Genomic DNA, 22500 nt, shown 5'->3' on the forward strand with positions numbered 1-22500 from the left:
ATGGATCAAACACCCCGACCACTAGACCATCCAACATAGCTGTCTGAACACAGAGCTTTGGAAGGCCTCACCAGGTGCCCTTCTATGAAATGATGTCTGACGCCCTGTTGACCCAGTAGGAACAGGGAAATGAGTTTCTCTAGTTTACACACAATTACACACAATGAAGAAAAAGAAAGGCAAGATAAGAGAGAGAATATTAAGCTTTGATTTGTTCTTCCAGTGCTTCAGTTTCAATCAGCCTGAATGAACTCCAGGTGAAAGCTATGTATCAGGCCTGGCTGGGTTACTGGAGCAGAGGGGGGTGGAAGGGGGGGAGAGGGGAGAGGTGGTCGAGGTCACTGAGCAACTGGCGGTTGTTCAGTCTAAACTCACTAACAGCCCTGGCTAACAGGCCGCAGAGTATAGGGAGAATCTGGGGAGAATCCAGCCACGCTGTTTGTTCAGCTTTAACACAGTGGTGGGGATCTTACAAAGGTGGAAGAGAGTGAGTGAGAGAGAGAGAGAGAGAGAGAGAGAGAGAGGGGGAGAGGGAGAGGGAGAGAGAGAGAGAGAGAGAGAGAGAGAGAGAGAGAGAGAGAAAATACCTCACAAATGAAATTTCCAGAGAATTGGCCGGTCATCTAGCTATAGTGTTCGGCAAACCTTCCTTATTAAGACTGAGAGAAGAGCAGTGTTTCATTTCACTGTAGACTGCCTGTGTCCTGGGAGCCTGAGTGCATTTCCTATCTACAGCCTAACGAGAGCCCCCTAGCTTCCACCTCGCTCCCCTCTCCAACACTTCCACGGAGGAACAAACACCAGCGAAACCGTTGGAGACCGCGAAGAAGAAATGTGGGCGTTGTGTCTCTCACCGCGTTCATTTAATAGGTTCACCTTCTGTTACTGGTGGAGTCGTCCAAAATTAGCCCGCAAACCTTAAGTCTCAGCTCCAACCCAATATAGCCCCCCTTGCCTTGCTACTGCTGACTAAGACCATACCTCCCTTACACCATGGCCCAGGAAGTTGCCCTCCTCTGAGCGACAGACATTCAATCCTTACAGCTCGCATACAGAGGGTCGTAAGCTATCCGCCGCTAACACGCGGCCGCGGCGAGGAGCTAATGGCAGACCACCTTACCCTCATGTATATCTGATGAAAAGGGCTGGATAACGAGGGCCCTTACATAATGACTGGAATGTAGGCCATTTCCTGAAAGCGGACACTTTATACAATATTGTTTTTTTTTAAATGTGGCCAGGCAGCCATGAGATTCAGTCTGATTCAAATTTCCCACACATCCTCCCAAACCACAGACAGGTTCTTGAAGATGTATGGGCCTACCTACCAGACGATAATTATCCTTTTAGAAAGCACGCCTCTCCCTGCATAATATTAGATTAAATAATGAACCAAATAGTGGTTCTGCCCCCCAGGACTTATTCCGGTTCAGCTACTAATCATGTTGATATTTAGTCATTCATTTATTTGTTTGTCTAATTATTATTTTGTATTGACTTGTTTGTTGTCTGCTTTTTAATATTAAATGGGGGAAAAATAGAGTTTTCTTTGACAAAGAAACTCTTCCATGGAGTAAAGGAAAGACAAAAGTCTATTTTTTTCATAAAACTGCTCAAACCATATCGATTAACCTTATAGGAGAGGGTATTATGGAGCCTCAGGATACGCCTGTTTACTGGAGAAGACACACGGTGGGCCTGCAGCCTGAGATGGCCAGCAGGCTGAGGGGAGAACCGCTGTTGGCCTAAAATAGTAATGTATTCTCAGGGGCCAGTGCGTTAAAAGGCTCCCTCTCTGATCCATCCTGCTCCTGTCCTCCATGTTTACGTTACGAAGCATTGCTGGCTCTTAGAGCGCGTTTATCTTCTGGTGTCTCAGAGAATCCAGCTGCCTTCTGGAATGTCGGCCACAGAGCGATAGGTGGTTAACACACAGATCTCACTGGCTTAGGCAGGGCTCACAGGTCATGACTGTGTATAAAATGCAAAAACAAAGTTTCAAATAATTCCAAATCAGTTTTCCCAATGGTATAACCTAAAAATAATCGCAGTTATACAAATGAATGGATTAGATTGAGAATATAACAGCTATACGTTTTATGTGAGTCAGAATAAGTTGTGCTTCAGTTTTACCTTAACAGAATGGAGCTAATTACCCTCATTTAGAGCTGCTTCTCTCTGAGCAGCGACAGTGTCCACAGGACACCAGACAGACAGACAAGACTATCTGTAACACAATCGCCAATGTAGACTCCATTTCAACACATGAATCACACGCCAGAAGAAAAGCATGAGGAAAACATTAGGGTTTCAACAACCTCCCAGGAACATATCTCAGGGCATTCTGACTTTGAGGATTTTATCCAAATTATAATAACACCAGGCTTTCAGATTTTTGGTATAGCATCCAGACAAGAGACACAACCTTAAGCTTAACACATATACAGGCACTTGAATGAATATACACACACATATACATTACATACAACAGTGGAGTTTTGGTGTGAAGGAATGCGAGAGAAGTACTTATATATAGACCACTGCTGTTTAGTCTGGTCAAAGAGCTGTAAAAGCAGCTCCCAGGAAAGATCAATAGAGAAACAGATGTATCCCCGTTTCACCATGTTGGATTCATAACAGCATAACAACACACATCCACTTTCTAACCCAAACTCAAACTGTCGTGAGCAGAACCACAAACTCCAATACTTCTACTGTACACGCACGCACACAAACACACACACACACACACACACACACACACACACACACACACACACACACACACACACACACACACACACACACACAGAAAATGTCCAATTAAGAGTCAAAACCTCAAGTTTTAGATTAAATTAAATCAATTATAATATGCCTTTTATGAAGGCTTTGTAACGGCTTACAAAATGGATGAAGCTGACCATGGTCAAACAGAACCAGGCTGGATGCTGTGAGGTCGCTGAGCATTGCTTATGAACTGAAGCCCAGAACAAAGCAGGGAGATGGAATACGTGCCAGGCCTTGTGGATTAAGTGTGGCAAGGCAGAGTCCTGGAGTTCTGCAGTACAAACTCTGGTCCTAACCAACACAACTAATTTACACGCCAGTGCTGGGCTGAGCGACCACGGGTCACTGCTCGCCACATGGAACACCGGAAAGCCTTGGAAAGGAGACTCATTGGTCTGTTATTGATGACATGTGTGGCCACTCGTGAGACTTTGCATCAAAAAGGTGCGTTGCCAACTTTCATCTGGTGAGACAAATGAGTTAGAAAATTAAACTTGCACTTCAAACATATCGACTTAAAGTCTACGAGGGCTAAAGGTTAGAGTATGGTGAGAATGATCAATGAAAACAAGTCATCCAAAACAACATATGGGCTAATGCTGGCATGGGGGTATGAATGAACCCACTGGCGCCTCATCTTGTTCTGGATGAGCGAGACCCAAAATGCATTGGCACGGTGGTCGGCCCTGATTGCAGCTATCTTACACTGTTCCACTAACTAGCCTCCAAACACAGAGCTAATGATCAGATAGTGGTTGTGCAGGACCAGGGACCACTTAATAATTTCAACCTAGTGAGGGATTTCGAAAGAACCAAAACATGTGCCAAATTAAATCCCCCAGAATGCCCTCTTGTTGTCCCAGTCTGTGAGAGGGGAAATGGAGAGAAAGTGATTAAAGAAATAAATAAACAACAGGGAAACACCACAGCGAGAGACAGAGAGAGAGAGAGAGAGAGAGAGAGAGAGAGAGCAGTAAGGAGAAACAGAGATATAGTGGTAAGTGGAAGGACACTCCTTGTTAAATGCATGGCCTGATTTCCCTGCTCCACTGTGTGGCCTGGCTTTGCATGAGACTCAAACTCTCAGCAAACCAAATATGGTCTTCATTAGGAGAAGCTATTGTACTCAGCATCTCTGAACCATCTAGCATCAACTCAGGCCTTAAAAGTTCCCAGCAAGTGGATGTATTCGGAACAGCGATAACTAGTTTTAAATAAAGTGGGTACCTCGTGGGCCAAAGAACAATCAAGCCACAAATATGGCTTTACCGTCAGGCCAAATGGGTCTTACATTTTATCGGCAATAATGATGCATTTGTACTCCATGCTTTTTTTATACTTATAGAATACCGGTACTCCAGATATTCAGATTAAATCTGTTTGTATTGTGTGTATCCGTCAATCCAGCACAACATAAGGTGTCATTACGTAAAAATATTTCTGATTTCCAAAACGGATGGAAAGAAGTATATGAGACGCTGACCATATTTGGTGTGGCTTGGTCTGCCAAGGATTCCACCACAGCATAGTTCTCCAAAGGCCAGGGCGATCCCTCACACTGAAACGTGTAGGAAACACTGACACCTACTGGAGAGACTGCAATGGCAGCTGACTTCTTCCTGTGGCAAATGTTCAGAGCTTAGAGAGAAACAAATAAGATAAATAAACGTGGAACGAAACATCGAATGTCTGTGTATTTATTTTCAAACGATGACATTGTGAAATCAAGGTAAATACAACAAAAAAAAACGAAAAAACAAACAAACGGTGACGTGATTGTTTTACACTTTTTTAATTTTTGGTGAATACAAAAAATACCTTTGGGACCAGATAAATAAACATATTTCATGAAATAATATAACTAATATTGAAGAAAGCACAACACCTATTCAGAAGAGTACTACTAACTTTTGCTATTCCAGTTAATATTTGGACAAATAGTTTAGACAATATATTTTGTGATAATTCATACATTTATATCAATACAAACTTTATAGTGGTTTTAAGGACGAAAACAAAAAAGTTGATTCGGCTCTGCCCTTGGATGAGGGACCAGGCTTCCTAGCCACCTCCAAGGCAGAACAATGTGTTGATATAAGTCGTAGCCTCATGCTGACGGAATGCAATGTAGTGTTAGTCATGTTAGTTCAAACCCCAGCGTCCGGGCTGCCCCTCACCACGGCCACCGCGGAGACGGCGGCCTCATCAGACCATCGGGCAAGGCATTCAAATCGGATGTTTAAAAGACTATAGGGGATGGTAACATCAGAGCCCGACTTGGGTGAGGGGGGGATACATTGGCGTTGATGGTTCTGATCCGGGGGTAGAAGACCACCCCCCTATCCCACCGCATGCCCCATGCTGCAGACTCATGTAAGGCACTAGTACAAAATGTGGAGCAGACGCAGAAGAGGACAGAGAGAGATACAGAATAGATTATACTTAGGATATAGAACACAGAAACACAGTCGGCCCAGGGCCCCTCCTCCTCGTGTGTGGGGGACGCGGCCTGCAAGGACGCTCCCAGCAGCCTATCAGGCGCCTTCCTCAGTGCATAAGTGTCATGGTGGCCGTCTCCGTGCGCTGCTGCCCTCGTCTAAAAGGACACGGCTCCATCGCTATTCAGGGGGGCCCTTCGGCGGGTTCGGTATTGCTGTAGACGGTCTGGACGCGGAGGAGCGTCTGGACCAGGACAGAGCCAGGGAGGGAATGTGTGGAGGGTATTTAGTGCCTCAAATCATACCTGGCTCCTGTTGACAGGGCTGGAAGTAAAACATTAGGACAAGCTAGGACAAACACGGTGCGGTATGTAAACAGATTCTCTCGAACACGCATGAGGGGCCGACGGCCAAGGGGCCGGGGGGGGGGGGCAGAGGGGCGGGGACAGTGGGGGGTGGGGTTCAAGTTCATAAGCAGCATGACAAACACTTTTTCTTTTTTTTGTTATCTAAAGCAACATAGTGTGACCTGTTCACTTTTTAAGCACCAGCATTTTCTTCAGACAGATGTGAGAAATAAAAAATATATTATTATTATTATTGAGAGTTGAGTCTCGCTCGACAAACAGCGACCCTAGAGATGACCATCCCGCTGTTCATGTATTTTTTTGTTTTCCACCACGTCGGACCAGAGCCACACCGCCAGCGAGTTGAGCGGAAGCGTTCAGAACCATTCTCATCAAACTCCTCCTTCACATTAAGAGCGCGGAGACCCGAGTTCATCTTCGTGTTAGTAAAGTACAAGTGCCGTTCCTGTCCTGCTACTCTATTGGTCGGTAGCTGAAATGATATGTATATAGGAGGACCTGGTCGCTGGTCGCTGCGGGCGGATGGTAACACGAGGCGACGGCGTCCCGCCGTGGGATGGGCCGTGGAGATGGCTGCCTGTGGAGGGCGGGGCTGAACCCACCGTCCCGTGTGGAGACGCAGAGCAGCCCCCTCTCCTCCCCGGTCCAGTTCCCCCAGCATCCCCCAGCGAGGTCCAGGATTGCTTTAGACTCTCCGCTCAGGAACAAGCGGCGAGTGGTAAGAGTACGATATTTTTTTTTTAGATACATCGTCTTAACTTTTCTTATAGTAAGTACACAAACAACCAGGATTTTTTTTTGTTGTTTTGTTTGAAAGCCAACTCCCATTCAGTCACGGGTACACACACACACACACACACACACACACACACACACACGCACACACACATACATAATATAGAGCACAGGCACTTTTACACCTTTTCAAACAGGCCTGTTTCAAGTCCTATATATTCCTTAATTATAATTATTTGGGAGTGGAGACCGACTTGGCGCTGGCCAGCGGTACTCTGTGCTCCCGACGGGTTCCATCCAACAGGCTGTGGGCGGGGCCATGGGCAGCCAATCAGCTGTGGTCCTCCCTCAGCTCGCTGGGCAGGAACTTGTACTGCTGCTGTCTGATCTGGGCCAGCTTCTTGCGCGCCTCGTCCAGCTCCCGCTCCTTCCTCAGCATCTCCTCCTGGGCGGCGATGATCTGCAGGGCCACAGAGGGAGGGGTCACACGTACACGTGGTATGAGGACCATTGGAAGGTCAACCATCACAGAGGATCAAGACAACACTCTTTAAGATGTAGTGGTGTTAGAACACCTCCACACTTTATCCCTAGATAATGTGGATAGAACTACTTGGTTCAATTTCTATTTGTTTTGTTTTATTGTATCCCATTATTCTTTTTTTTCATTTTGTGTTATTTATATTTTGGTTGGGGGACATGCATAAAGGAGATGCTTTTCCTCGCTATTTACTTTCCAGTGGGGCTTGCTGAATTCAAACTCACAATACGGTTGTGAAGCTGGGAACTTTGTTTTTTTCGAAATCAATAAAATCAAATATTTGTGGTTGTTTTCTATGCGATTGTCACTCCTCAATGAAGCATGTTACTTAAGACACCTATTTATCATGGTCAGTAATGTATAACAATATGACACTGTGACGTTACATTGATATTTGTTATCTATTTTCCTTTATACTTCAGTCGTGTAACATTTGACTGACATTCAAACTTCTGGGATTGATAAAGCACCATCGATTTTAACAGGTAAATTATGGTGAATAAAGAGGGTTTGCATAATGTCATGGAAACCTCTAGTAAGCAGGTCTCTGACATTTGACTGGTGATAACATAATTAAACATACAGGGAGAGAGCAGAATAAAGGACCCACTTACAACACTGGGATGTTGAACATTCACCCCAGGAGTTCTACAGAAAGCAGGAATATAAATAGAGAATCTCTGGAGTCTAAAGGAATGAGCCGTCTGTGTGTGTGTGTGTGTGTGTTTCTGTCTGTCTGTCTGTGTGTATACGTGTAAGTGCGTGTGCATATGTGCGTGTGTATATGTGTGCCTGTGTGTGCATGTATGTGCGTGTGCACTGTGCATATGTGTGTGCATATGTGGATGTGTGCGTGTGTGCGTATGTATGTGTGCGTGTGTACGTGTATGTATGTGTGCGTGTGCGTGTGTGTATGTATGTGTGCGTGTGTGTGTGTGTATGTATATGTGCGTGTGTGTGTGTGCGCTAATGTGTGTGTGTGTGTTGGGTTGGTATTTTAACTGGGTTGCTATTTATATTAATGTCTAGATTCTGGCATATTGTATCTTGGTGCATTGTTATGACTGGCCTACTTTACAGTCTGCAGGACTGGGAAGGCTTAAGAGCAATGCTGCTGAAAGGGGTTCCCAGATGAGATTATATTTCCCTGTGCATACATATCCTCATATCCACAGCCGTGCATGCACATGGCGCATGCATGCAGCTGGGGGCAGAAATAAAAGATCTAGAGGATCTCATGTTTATTCAGCTGCGAAGGAACACCCTCAGCCTGCAAAATGACTGTTTGACTTTGGTAGGGGGGGGGGGACTGTAGACCACAGGTCTACAGTCCCCCCCCCTACCAAAGTCAAACAGACATTTTATTATTATTTATAATTCTGTGTGGGATCCAGCAGTTTCCAGCGTCAGGGTTGAGAACAGAAATGAGAACGTACCAAAACGATAATCCCCCCCCCCCAGTCATTCAGTCCAAGCTGTACTCCCACCTGGGCGATGCCACCGACAAACCGGGTCTTCACCACCACGTTGGCGTCGTCCGCCTTGTCGAAGGCCGCCTTCTGGGCCGCCTTCACCAGGTTGTCAGACGCTCGCTTCACAGCGTTGCCTGCACCCTGCGGCACCACGAGAGAGAGAGAACAGTCAGCTATGTCTTATACAGCAGAGAGAGAGAGAGAGAGAGAGAGAGAGAGAGAGAGAGAGAGAGAGAGACAGAGAGACAGAGAGACAGAGAGACAGAGGGAGAGGGAGAGGGAGAGGGAGAGTGAGAGTGAGAGAGAGAGAGAGAGAGAGAGAGAGAGAGGGAGAGGGAGAGGGAGAGGGAGAGGGAGAGAGAGAGAGAGAGAGAGAGTGAGAGAGAGTAGGATGGCTCAAGTCGGAATTCTCATCTATCTCTGATAAAGCACCACAACAGAAAGATAAGGAACACTAAGCTATTGTCTTAAAAGCACCATGACAGAGAGCTAAAGAACTCATCTATCTCTGTTAGACCCAAAGACCCTGGCCAATCTGTGCGAGTAAATTAGGGAAGGATACTTAAAAATAAGTTAATTTTATTTCTGCTGGTCAAGACAGAAGAAGTCCTTTGCATTTGTACTAAATTAGGCTTAATTTCGCTAATTAGTTCAGACCAGTTGGGTCTCCATGGAGATGGAGAATCAGATCAAAGCAACCCCAGCCGTGCTATTCTGACTAATCAATAGTGCCAATAAAAAAAGTTGGACGAGGTACACGTTTGTTCGTTTCCTCCACAATTCCCTCATTTTCTTCTTACGCCCTCGCCACATTTTATTGTACTGAATTATCCCTACCCTGATACATTCTACACACTATCCTCAGACTCGAATTCACAGTCACTCACGCTTTAAAAACACACACATTTTTACCTTATTTGAAATGCTGTGTTGTTTAAATTTCATACTAATACTAACCCTGATACCAACACCAGCACAAACACTGAACACTTCCATTCATCAAACTAGCACTAGGGGGAGCAGCTTCCACGCAGAACAACGAACACCCTGTGGCAATGCGCTCGACCTCATGTCTCTTAGCCACCTGAAGCCAAAACGCCTCTCTCCTCCTTAGGGGCTACGCTACCCCTCCTACCCAGGTGGAGGGGTTGGTGGATGAGGGGGTGTATCCCCGGGGCGTACCTGCAGTCTCCTCATGGCCTCTGAGTCCTGGTCGGCCCGCACCTTGCAGGCCACCAGCAGCTGGGCGGTGGACGCCGCCACCTGCTTGGCCGAGGAGATGAGCTTCTCCTCGCTGGCGTGGCCCTGCACCGAGGCGTTGGCCGCCTCGCACAGGTTGCTGGTGGCCGCCGCCACCATGCGGGCCTGCGGGCCGAGGGGGGGGGCGGGGTTAGAGCGGGAGCGGGGGCGGGGCTACCCGGAACGGGGCTCAAGACTCAACGGGAGGAGTACTCACGGCAGAGATGAGGCCCTGCGACCACTGGCCGTCGTCCACTGCGTTGGCCAGGTTGGAGCCGACCTGGACGGAGGAGCGCAGACGTCAGTGGGCGGTGGTGCAGGGGAGAGAGGGGTGAGGGGAGAGGGGTGAGGGGTGAGGGGGGTGAAGACACAGGGCGGGGGGAGAGAGCTCAAGGGAGCGAGACCTCGAATCTAAGCAACCCCGGAAAAACGTCCCCTTCCTTCTCTGCTCTTTCCCTCCCTGCTTTTCCGCGGCGTTGAGAAGTGTTGCATCACTCCGCTGATTTAACGGTAAGATGGATTCCCAGAACCAAGAGATGCCCAGAAATGGTTCAAAAAACAAAATTGGCTCGTACACGCATTTCACTCACTAACGGCTGACCGACGGCTATGCCATTTCTAAAAAATGACACTAAATTAACAGCTTTTAAATCGTTTTAATAGCAATAAGTACACCTTTAACAACAACAAATAACGTAAGCTAGTCTGAGTTTTTCCGAGGGATCCATTGGTGGAATATGAGGGATAATACTCAGACTATGGGAACCTGGAAACAAGCAGAACTGTTGCATCACGTCCCAGGCCGCAGGGCGGCGACACAGCAAGGTACAACACCGACGTCGCGTGCGCAGTGCAGTGGTTCTGGCTGTGACATCATCAGCGTCCCTGCTCCTCACGATACCGTGAGCGCACGGCAGTGTGTGAACGCGTGTGTGTGAAGGAAACCCCGGGCTGACCTTTCCCTGCGCCACCAGTTCCCTCTGAGCTGCCGACGCAGACTTGACCAGGGCGCTGGTCGCCGCGGCGATGGACTTGGCCGCCTCCACGATCTGCTCCTCGAAGTCCAGGCTCTCGTCCGCCTGCTGGGGACAGAAGATGAACCCACCCGGTGAGAATCAGATTCAACACGCACACCCCGGTGAGAATCCTGGTGCCACGTGGGCAATCCAACGTAGTTGAGAAATAGAGCTGTGTTTGTATATGTATATATCATTATATATGTACATATATAAAAAAATGCATCCATGTAATATAAAAAATGCCTTAAAACAATTATTTGCCCTTGACACAATGTCATCCCCTGCCTTACGAAAAACGTACCGCACCAAACTGAAAACCGCAAACACAAAACCGAAGCGTGGATTTTGTGACACGTTCCAGCCCTAATATATATATATATATATATTGTATATATATGTATATATTTATATATATGGTGCCTCAGACAGTAACAGGTTCATAGCACAGATCACGAGTGAAACACACAAGGCCACAGCGTCTTGGAGACAGGGCGGGACACTGTAGGAATATGTTTGATATATAGTTGGACTGAATAACAACCTAATATATCAAACATATCAGACAGAGCCCTGCAGCGAAGGCTTCCAGGCCTCCACGGCTCAGAGAGAGGGGGACGGGGGGGGGCACAGGGGGAGGCATGCTGGGTCAGAGGAGGAGGTGATCGCCCCCTGCTGGACAGGAGGGGAGCGGGCCGAACAGGAAGCAAAGCGGGGGAGAGGCCACAGTGGGAGGTGGAGGAGGAACACATGAGGGAGGGGAGCAGGGGGAGAAGATGGGGATTAGTCTTGAGGTCTCACAGATAGAAGTGTTAGGCATAGAGTCAAACTGATGATTAGTTACATAATCATTCCAGAATCATGCATGAACTGCATCAGGTATATATGATCAATCACCGTTGAGGTGATCAAGAAGGTATTTTAGCCTCCCTGACAAACCTGATGTTTAGTATTGGCCTTTGAGGCGAAACATGAACCTGTTTATTTTGTTTAATTCTGTCTATTTTTCAGTCAGCTTCATGTTGTCTCCTCTATCCCCTCTACCACTCTTACCCTAGCTGATTAATAATAAAGTTCAGCTATTTAAACGTCAGCATGTTGAAGATATAAATCCAATATGGAGAATCCTCATCTTGACAGGTAATTATGGTACATTTCTGTGCTGTAACTCACTTTTGAGAAACCTTTGAACAAAAAATCACCTCTCAACAAAACAACTACGCATGTGTAAAACAAAAATCATCACAGCAAGAAAAACTTCCCCGCGGTCGACAGGCCTGTTAACCTACAACGGCCTTTCAACCATCAGCTATTTCACAAATAGCCACACTTTTGATCAGGCGACAGGGGGCATATTTGGGGGGCCCCGGAGAGCCGCCCCCGGCGCCGTGTGGCGCAGTGACGCCCCTGGACGGCAGCTAAAATAAGAGGGAAAACGCTGGTCAGCTCTGGGCCTCAGCAGGAACACCCGCGGCCGTTCCTGCTAAGCTGCTGACTCACATCCATAGGAGGTCTTGAATAGCCCCTATCTCAGCGGTGAATCACCCCTGGTACAGTGTACACCGTCCTCAGAGTCACATACACGTACACATGCGCTTTTTTGGAGAAACACACATTTCTAACTTATTTGAAAAGCTGTGTCGTTTGATTTCGTACTAATAATAGCCCCAATACTAGTTTCATGCTGCTAACCCTAACATAAATGTCATGCTAATACTAACCCTAATACTAAGTTCATGCTCATACTAACCCTAACACTAGCCTGGTCCTACCAGACTCTCCTACTTCATTTCATTTGCACAGAGAGTCTGGACCCACTCAATTGACACACGTTAACTCACTTGAAGGCGGGTGTCTGTTTGAAACTATTGGATCTGCCCAGTGCCACTCTGGATCTGCCATAACCAAACGCTAACGTTTGGGCGGGAACCTCGTTGCGTGTAGGCTGCTGTAAACAAACCAAACACCGTGCTTGAAGACGAGAGCTGGCTTTAAAGTCATTGTTCTCAGCCACTCCCTCTTTTCGCTGATTGGATGCACAAGATTTGGACGGAGAAAACCCTCTAACATACCGCAGACCCAGACGTAATACTGAAGGGAAATACAAATTGAGCGGAAGTACTTAGGCGGGCGGAGCCAGGCTACCCCAACACTAACACTAGTACAAACACTACATACTCATAAGCTTCCATTCAACATATCAACATAGCAGTGGAGGGAGTAGCTTCCATGCTACGTGCTAAACTTATGTCTCTGAGGCGACTGAATCCAGCACAAACACAGCCAGATTGAATGGGGGGAGTGCGGAGAGGGGGACAGAGGGACTGTAGTGGCAGACAGGGAGTCCTTCTATTTGGTCGTCGGAGATAGGCGAACAGGTAAACGTCCTACGCGCTAAAACAAAGACACACGCAACGCATGCGGTCGTGTTTCAATTTCATTTCCACACCGCTGTTGTTTGTTATGGTTTAATGCGAGGGTTCGTTGAGTTCAGGATTGCACAGTGTTCTATTTTACAAGCGCGGCGCTCTGTTCAATGACAGTGCTGACCTCCCCCCCCGCGAAAGAGGGCAACACCATCTCCAGTGCTCATTGTGTCCTCGTTCCAACGTAAACCTCGGGACCTCGCCGTGTAATTGTGTTCACGGATCGACGCGACGGGGATATTGTGGACAGAGCCCCGTGGCTCAGGTGGCGATACCGACGTGAACGGCGAGGCAACACAACCACTAAGAGTCATTTAATATTGCAGATCTCCCTCCTCAGCCCCTGCCGGCTCCACCGGCTAACCAACACCCAACGTCCGGAGGCCTGTGTGTGGTCCAGGCCTGTGTGTGGCGTGCGTCGGGGTATGGGCGGCTAGGGTTAGGGTTAGGGTGACGGTACCTTGGGCTTGGCCCGTGGCTTGAGCTGCTCCAGCTTCTTGGCGGCCGCCTCGATGGACGCCGCGGCGCCAAGCAGCTCCGTCTCGGCGATGACGGTGGGGTCCTCGGGGTCCACCCACTCGGAGCCTGTAAGGGAGGGCTGGTGAGTCTGCGGTCCGCGGGGCCCACTCGGTTCAGATCACTTGATGCTCTCACATGTCTTCAACGCACTGTAACCGTGTTACAGTAACCTTGTTAACCTTCAACCTGGTTTGCATGGCACAAGGTTACATGTCTCTCACATGTCTTCAATGCACTGTAACATGTGCCATGCGAACTGGGTTCGCATGGCACATGTTACAGTGCATTGAAGACATGTGAGAGACAAGTTCCAGTGCATTGAAGACACGTGTAACACAATTTCCAGTGCATTGTAAGACACATGGAGACACAATTTACAGTGCATTGAAGACATGTGAGACACAAGTTCCAGTGCATTGAAGACACGTGTAACACAATTTCCAGTGCATGAAGACACATGTGAGACACAATTTCCAGTGCATTGAAGTGCATTGAAGACAAGTTCCAGTGCATTGAAGACACGTGTGAGACACAATTTACAGTGCATTGAAGTGCATTGAAGACATGTGAGACACAAGTTCCAGTGCTTTGAGGACATGTGAGACAGACGACTTGCGATTACAAGAGATTCAACGAGAGCGGGTATAAAGCAGTCAGAAAGGTCCAAGTCAGGTCAAACATGCAGCACAGGGGTCCAGCGAGGTAGATCAAATCAGTTCACCGAGCAGTCTGATGGTGGAGGTGGGGGACATAACAATGACGTGCCACTTCACAACAACACCTCACAGCAAAAACAGCAACCACAACAAGACAAAACCAGTCCTATCTACCTTGACCCTGATCTGGATCCAGGCCGATGAGGAAGATGATGGGCGGAGGGACGGGAGGTAGAAAACAAGACTGAACCATGCCCGGAAACATATCTGTTTCGTCACTGAAAACGTCTCTGTTGAGGCGATGGTGCTCATGGGGTCAAGAAAAACCGCTCCGGTGGTCGGAGTTTTGACACCCGATTCATTCAAACGGAGCGTCTTCGGTCTCAGGCCTCGAAGTTAACCAAGGCTTGCTAAAAAATAATTTGGTGTACATCGCACGTTTGATGGCTCTCCGTCATTTTATCGATTTCTAAAGTGGCCGTAAAATAAATGGAGCTGTTTTTGGAACAGCTTGGGGTCGCAGATGGAAAGATGTTTTCATGGATTCGGTGGAGCCCAGGGGAAATCTGCTCTCCCTGCACCAGAACCCCCCCTCCATACCCCCCCCCCCCTCCCCTAGAGTCTCTGAGAAAGATGATCTGGCACGGAGGGGAAAAAACACACCATATCCTACTTACCTCCATCTGAGGCCATAGCGAGGGAGAGAGGGAGAGAGAGCGGGAGACAGAAAGAGAGAGAGAGAGAGAGCACAAGGGACATTAAAGGGGTGAGGTGGATAGCCCCGGTGGGTCCCTGGCTATACGGTGAAATCTAATCTTCCTCCCAAACACAATCCATTACGGCTGTCAGGGATATCGCTTCCAGAGGCAACAGCGCCCGCGTCGGCCAGTCATAACCGGCCGGCAGCGCTCAATTTGGAGCCATTTCCACTGCAACTGCCCTACAGCACATTCTGGTGAGGTGATTTCCATAAACCCTCCTTGATTAGGGAGTGCGTGCATCAGGCTGACACACGACACGAACAGCACGAATGTTCTGCGTTCCCCAATCAAAAGGACTGAGATGAGCTTTTAGCAGTTGAGATGTGTTTCTGTTAAGTACCAGGTACAAAGTACCAAGTACTAGAGAATAAAGGGGGCAAGAAGTGTGGTAGCAGTGTGCTCAAGAGTGTATGTGTGTGTCTACATGCATGTGTTTCGGAGAGTGTTTCTACATGTGTTTGTGTTTGTGTGTCTAGTGTGTGTGTGCCTGTTTGTGTGTGTGTGTGTGTGTGTGTGTGTGTGTGTGTGTGTGTGTGTGTGTGTGTGTGTGTGTGTGTGTGTGTGTGTGGCCCTACCCTTCATTGCCTCCGCTGTCTGGATGAGCTCCGTCACACTCGCTGCCACCCGCTTGGAGTGCACCACCAGCTGCTGCTTCTGCTCTCCAGTCGGCCGCTGGAGAACCTGAACACACACGCAGACAAACACACTCTTTTATAGAACACATTGTCGCTGGAAAATAATCCCTCATTACATGACACATACACACACACCCACACTTGTGTGCGATTCACAGCACTATAATGAGAAACACAGATGATAAGAATGAAACACAGATCCAACTAATATTTAAAAGAATGTCCACACAAATGTTTGAATACACACACTTTTCTGGTAAGGCGCGTGCACACACACACACACATGCGTGTATGTAGACACTCTCACTCACACACACACACACACACACACACACACACACACTCCTATTGTCTATGCATGGCGAGGTGTGCTGCCGTGTCCTCACCTGCAGCACCTGCTCCAGCAGGTCTATGTACCCCAGGGTGCACTCTGAGCCGTACTGCAGGGCCTGGTGCCTCACCTCCTCGCTCACCTCGCTGTGGCACGCCGCCTGCTGCAGGGACCACAAGACGCGGGCTGCTCAGTATGTGTAGCGCGACCCCGCAGAGGAACACAAGCGCTGGCTTCAGACCGAGCAGAGCACACCACGCAGCAGGGCTTTGGATGAGGGGCGGACACAATATCCATACACCGATTCATCCTCGCCCTTATTCCTGAGATACGAGAATCGATACACTGGCGCCAAATATCGATACATACATATTATTCATTTGATTATATATATATTTTTTAGTCATTTGAATATTTGGCGCTTAATATTAAGGTCCTTGTAATAAGCCTTTGTAAATAGGTAATAAGACACTTATTAAATGCTTATTAACATGAATTGGTGTTAAGACTATCTATAAGTGTTAATAATAACATAATAAACATGTTTATTGTGAGATTATACGACTTTTATAAGCGCTTATAAGAAACTATTAATCGATTGCTTAAAAACATAATAGTCTTATGAGTTTCTTATAGTTGTTAATAAAAGCATCACCAACCCATTTATTGAGTCTTACTAATTTACCTATTATGCCATTGTTAAACCTTTACTGAGCATTTGTTATGCTTATTAAGGTTAATAAATCCTTTATTAAACTGCTAATTATGCATTTTGCAGGTACGGGATCTAAAGCGGGAACCATAGTCTAATTAACACAAATTATTGTTAATAAGCATATAATAAGGTTCTAACAAAGGCTTATTACAAGGACCTTGATATAAAATGTTACAGAATATTTATTTTAAAGATTTTCTTCGGCATTTTTATGCTTTATTCATGAAGAGTTAGACAGGAAGGTATGGGAGCGGGAGAGGGGAGGACATGCACCCAAAACCCGGGTTGTTGTGGTAAACAACTGAGCCTTCATAGTACGCGCTGTACCAGGCGAACCATCGGGGTGGCCAAATATCGATATCTAATAAAATAAGTTTGGACCATGACTAAAGACAAAATAAATCTAGCTCTTTGTCTCTTCCCACTCATTTTGTATTCATAGTGAGCAGTGGCGGCTGGTGATAAAAATTGCATGGGCGCAGTAATGGACGGGGGTCCTGGGGGTTCTCCCCCTGAAATTGTAGAATTTGGTAGATTTGATTTCCTGTTTTCTGGATCGTTTTGGGGATGGCCACAGCCTAAAAATTCATTCAGATTCATAGGCTTCATCCTGACTTGCAGGGCCTGGACAAGCATATACAGACCTACTTTATGGCCATCCCCCTAGCCATTGCTTTTGGACCCATGGTTGTTATTCTGATATTGAGGCAAATCATGATCACTGTCCTATAGCATCCATTTTTTGTGAGTCTCAAGGTCTATTTCCAATGCAGTTAGAAATATTGGACAGTTGCTTCATTTTGTTGATATAGTACAGGCCAAAAGACTAAGTTAATATATTACTTACTTGCTCATTTTAAGCATAAAATTGCTTGGGGAGTCCAATTCCTCCACTGAAATGGTTGGAAAGTACTTTTACAACTTTCTGCTAGTTAGCTATCTATCTCTTCTCTGCATGTAGTTGTGTAGCACGAATGCTGCTGAGGGAGGTAGCAAAAATATGAAAAACAAAGCCATTGATCTGGGCACACAAAATTGCGACCTGAATTTCATGCGCCAATGAAAAGCTGTCTCTGCTTGATAGACAGCAAAAAGTTTGTGAGCTCACATAGACTTCATCATTACCGGCGCCCCTGACTTGAAGGAGGGCTTTGTCTCAAATTACCGATAACAAGCCTAGCCCAAATAATTCTCGTTCAGAAGCATTTAAATGGTTGCTAGCAAGGCAAGTACTGTCCATCACACAATTAAACAAGGATAAACGTAATCGCTATGTTTGTTTGTTGATTTATTTCGTATTTGTATTGGTTTATTCATCATAGTTGGCAGATATGTGCCAGTGAATATTTCACGGAGGGGCGGCGCCCTAGTGCCCTCTATTGACCCATCACCACTGATAGTGAGACATATATTGTGATGTTGGTATTGTTACATGATTGTTTAACAATATTTAGATTATCGCAGAATCGCTGTATCGCAATATTATCGGTATCGCGGGCCATGTGTTGCGTATCTTGAGGTACCCTTCGATTCCCACCCCTACTTTGGATAGGAATATTATTTGGTTTGCTGCTTTGGGTTTAAAGAGAGTGAAGGTGCTTGACACTGGCCCTGGACTCAAGGTCGAAGTTTTGGAGGGTGAAGTACTGTGTTTAACTCTGGTTAAATAGAGTAACAGAGATTGATTCAATGTGGTCATTAAAAATCACACCGATTTTTCGAGGAAATTTGGATTACATTTGAGGGGTCACTTTATTATGATTCTCAATGGCTGCAATGCACTATTCATAGAGCTCTGCAGGAAGGCTTCCGTTGAGGGGGACTGTGTGTGTGTGCGTGTCTCTAATTAAAGGTTTAAGGAAGCCACAGAGTAAATCGTTACAGCCCTAGCAGACATATTATCTCACCACAAGCAGGAAACAAATCAGACACCAGCTTCGTATTGCACTCTATCTTCACGTAAAAAACAGTGATTTAACAGATCCCACGTCATCTTGTTGCATTTGTGTGTCTGTTTACTCTCTTATTCAAGGACCCCCCCCCCCCCCCACACCCCCTACGGCCTCAAATGACCTGGCTTTGAAAAACTGAAAGAGTCACTGCTGCTAGCGGTAAACAGTGGGGGCACAGTGGTCTTTAAACACACACGACACCAAGACCCCCGCAGGCCGAGGTGTGGCCGCAGGCGTGATGTGTAGGTGTGTGTGTTTGTGTGTATGTGTGTGTGTATCTCAGTGCTGTGTGTGTGTGTGTGTGTGTGTGTGTGTGTGTGTGTGTGTGTGTGTGTGTGTGTGTGTGTGTGTGTTAGTGTGTGTGTGCGTGCGTGCGTGCGTGAGTGCGTGACTGTATCAGTGTGTTTGTGTGCGCGTGCCTGCGTGCATGCATGTGTGTATCAGTGCTACGTGTGTGTGTGTGTGTGGGGCAGCAGGGCATGCTGGGAGGGCGTAGGAGCGGCACCTTGCAGGTGGCCAGCATGTCAGAGATGACTTTGCGGCTGAGGTTGGCGGTGGCGATCACGTCCTCCTGCTGGGTGGAGTTCCCCGCCGCCACGGCCTTGGCCGTTGCCTTGGTGATGCCCTTGGTCATGCGGATGAACTCCTCGGGCGTGGTGGACTTGTCCGGGACCGCCTTGGACTGGAACACCTGGCAGAGGACACATGGGGGGGGGGGGGGGGGGGGTCAGTACACTCACACAGCACTGATACACACACACACACACACACACACACACACACACACACACACACACAACCAAACACACACGCAGCACTGACACACACACACACACACACAGACCCCCTGGTACACAGATAAACATGCACAAATCACTGATACACACTCACATACACACACACACACACACACACACACACACACACACACACACACACACACACACACACACACACACACACACACACACACACACACAGCACTTATACACACAGAGCACTGAAACACACACACACACACACACACACACACACACACACATTGGCAGCACTGATGCAAACACACAGACACACAGCACTGATACAAACCCACACATAAACACACACACACATACATAGCACTGATACACAACACACACACACACACACACACACACACACACACACACACACACACACACACACACACACACACACACACACACACACACACACACACACACACGACAATGATCCTGGGCTGACGGTGCTGGGAGAAGGGGGGCGGTCCGAGCGTGACCTCAATATAAAGAGGACATTTTGTTGTGCTTTGCTTTAAGCTAAGCGTGGGCTGTGTTGTAGTTGGCCCGGTCCGATCGGACGCTGGCCGCCTGCTGATAAGAATTAGCAAACATTTGCAAAATAAAAAAAGAAAAGAAAAAACAACAACCGATTGCGTGATCCACTCCGTCATACATGCTGGCCAATCACTGATAAGATGAAGAATAAAAGACCCCGGGCCACAGAGTACCAGGGGGACGGGAGCTGGGATGCTCCAGTTGTTGTTTAGCAATGAGGACATCCATACACCTGTGACCTGCTCTGGGCCCCGCTGCCAGACGGGGCCTTAAGGATGATTCATGCCCGGCAGCTGGCGCCGCTCGCGGGCTGCCACGAGGCTTACCTGCACCCCTCTAAAAGTGGAACGCCACGGCGGAGGGACACAGGGACTCTGAGGCTGCTAGGTGGCTCCCGGATCTCTTGGTCAACAGTTAAACCGGCGTAGAGCGGATTAGAGACACTTTTCCACATTATAGAGATTGCTTGTGTCACTGATTTAAGGCGAGTGTCCCTTTTCACCGGTCGACGCACACAAACACAGACACACATGTATGAAAGAACCGGCATAGACACCCACTGAGCGTGGCGACTATAATACAGCCTCCACAGCCCGCCGCCACCTGCTAAAGATGTTTAGACCTCCTTCACCTCTTCCTTCCCCCCCTCCTCTTTTCCAACCTCCTCCTCCTCCCCAGCCTCTTCCTCCTCCTACCCCGCCTCCTCCCGTCCCCCTCCTCCCCCTCCTCCCCATCTCCTTCATCACCTCCTCCCCCTTCCCCACCTCCTTCACCCCCTCCTCATCCTCCACCGCCTTCTCTTCCCCCTCCTCCCACACCTCCTTCTCCCCTTCATCCTCCCTCTCCTCCTCCTCCTCGTCAGTTCCTTCTCCTCCTCCTCCCCCTTACTCCCCTACCTCTACCTCTTTATCCCCTTCCCCACCTCCTTCTCCCCCACCTCCCCCTCCTCTTCCCTCAGCTCCTCCTCCAACCCCACCTCCTCCCAAACTCCTTCTCCCCCTCCTCCTCCCCCCCTCCCCCACCTCCCCCTCAGCTCCTCCTCCAACCCCACCTCCTCCCAATCTCCTTCGCCCCCTCCCCCTCCTCCCCCCATCCCCCTCCTCCTCACCGTCAGCTCCTGCTTGATGCACTCGATGGTGGCTTCCAGAGCGCGCGTGCCGCGGGTCGCTTCGTCCTCCACCGCCTTCACCGTCTTCAGCAGCGACGTCACGTTGGTGACCATGACCTGCGGGGAGCAGAGGGCGCAGAACACGGTCAGACCAGCAGGGGGAGCCCTCCCTCCTCCACCCCTTTTCTGTTCAACACTACCCAAACAAAACGTTGCCAAGTTGTTTCTCAACATGACCTTGTTGGTAGTAAATAGTGATCGGATGGCTCAACACGTTGCATAATGTTTAAAAAAGGGAAAGGAGAAATTTTGCACATAGGAAAAAAGGAGGGAGTGTTATTTCGCTGGAAGGAGCTGGTCTAGTCCGGTGCATGGATACAGCACGGCTCTGTATCGCTGCGCTCTAATGAGCTGATCGGTTACAAGAGGTTACGCCAGGCTGCGGACCGGCAAAGGCTTCAGGAACCTGAGACGCGGCCCTCGGAGCGGTCAGGGGCCGCCATGTGTTGGAGGTAGAGAACCGATCTGTCAGCGTGTGCTTGGGGGGCCCCATGCGTGGCCCCCATTCCATTTCAATGAGGGAGGCCGCGGAGCGTTATGGATTCAAGCTGGAGCCGGACGGCCGGTGAGGGAAGAGCTCCAGAGTAAACAAAAGCAGAGGGTCCAGGTCTCCAAGCAGCGGCTGGAAAACAAGCCTTTGATTGGCTATGGTGTGATAACGGACAGGCCCGCTTTAAGACATGGGAGCCAATCTCTTACTGTACACACTCACGCACGCACGCAGACACACACACACACACACACTCATGCACGCACACGTTCCAAGCAAAGTACATTCGCTGCGGTAAGGAAAGTGAGTCCTTCTGAGAGCATATATAATAAGGTTGTTGTTGAATAGTTGTTGAAAGGGGCTGGTTTTAGCCTTCATACCGATGCAGGATCTGCCGCTGGGAAGAAACGTGGCCTGTGAGAGTTATGTGCAAGGTTAATAGGAAGGTCTACAGACGTTCAACTGGTGACAGCGACACACAGACAACACACACACACACACACAGAGACAAACACACACACACACACACACACACACAACCCAAAAACACAATCAAGTAAAAACGTCTCAGGGTCTATTGAACGCAAACACAGCACTTTGGTGTTACGCAACGACACAAAATAAAACAGCACCCCCCCCCCCCCAACAAGACCACTCATTGAACCGAGCTAGGATTCCAAGATGTCCGCCCACCCTCCTCTCACAGAACAAACCTCGACGGAAACCAACAAACAGAACTCCACGACCGCCGGCGGCGCCGTTGCTGCCACCGTTGACGCATTCACAACATCCGCGACCCTACCTACATACACACGTGTGTGTGTGTGCGTGTGAGTCTACATACATGTGTGTGTGTGTGTGTGTGACACCATCCCCACCTTGGCGGCGCTCTTCAGCTGGTACATGGACGGGTC

The 22500-nt window shown here is 48.2% G+C and overlaps 1 protein-coding gene across 1 annotated transcript in view; it reads right to left on the minus strand.

The window, feature by feature from the left end:
* Positions 1-4470: 4470 nt before the first annotated feature.
* Positions 4471-22500, minus strand: part of tln2b (talin 2b) — an 85492-nt gene continuing 67462 nt past the window's right edge. Inside the window, 11 exon segments of the mRNA XM_060061838.1 lie at positions 4471-6788; positions 8357-8482; positions 9524-9706; positions 9798-9860; positions 10537-10662; positions 13483-13607; positions 15534-15639; positions 15980-16087; positions 19097-19282; positions 21037-21153; positions 22465-22500. The exon segment at positions 22465-22500 is cut by the window's right edge and continues 90 nt beyond it. Coding sequence (XP_059917821.1) covers positions 6660-6788; positions 8357-8482; positions 9524-9706; positions 9798-9860; positions 10537-10662; positions 13483-13607; positions 15534-15639; positions 15980-16087; positions 19097-19282; positions 21037-21153; positions 22465-22500 — 1305 coding nt within the window. The 3' untranslated portion in view covers positions 4471-6659.

This window comes from Gadus macrocephalus, chromosome 9 (genome assembly GCF_031168955.1).
Source record: "Gadus macrocephalus chromosome 9, ASM3116895v1".
Taxonomy (NCBI): Eukaryota; Metazoa; Chordata; class Actinopteri; order Gadiformes; family Gadidae; genus Gadus; species Gadus macrocephalus.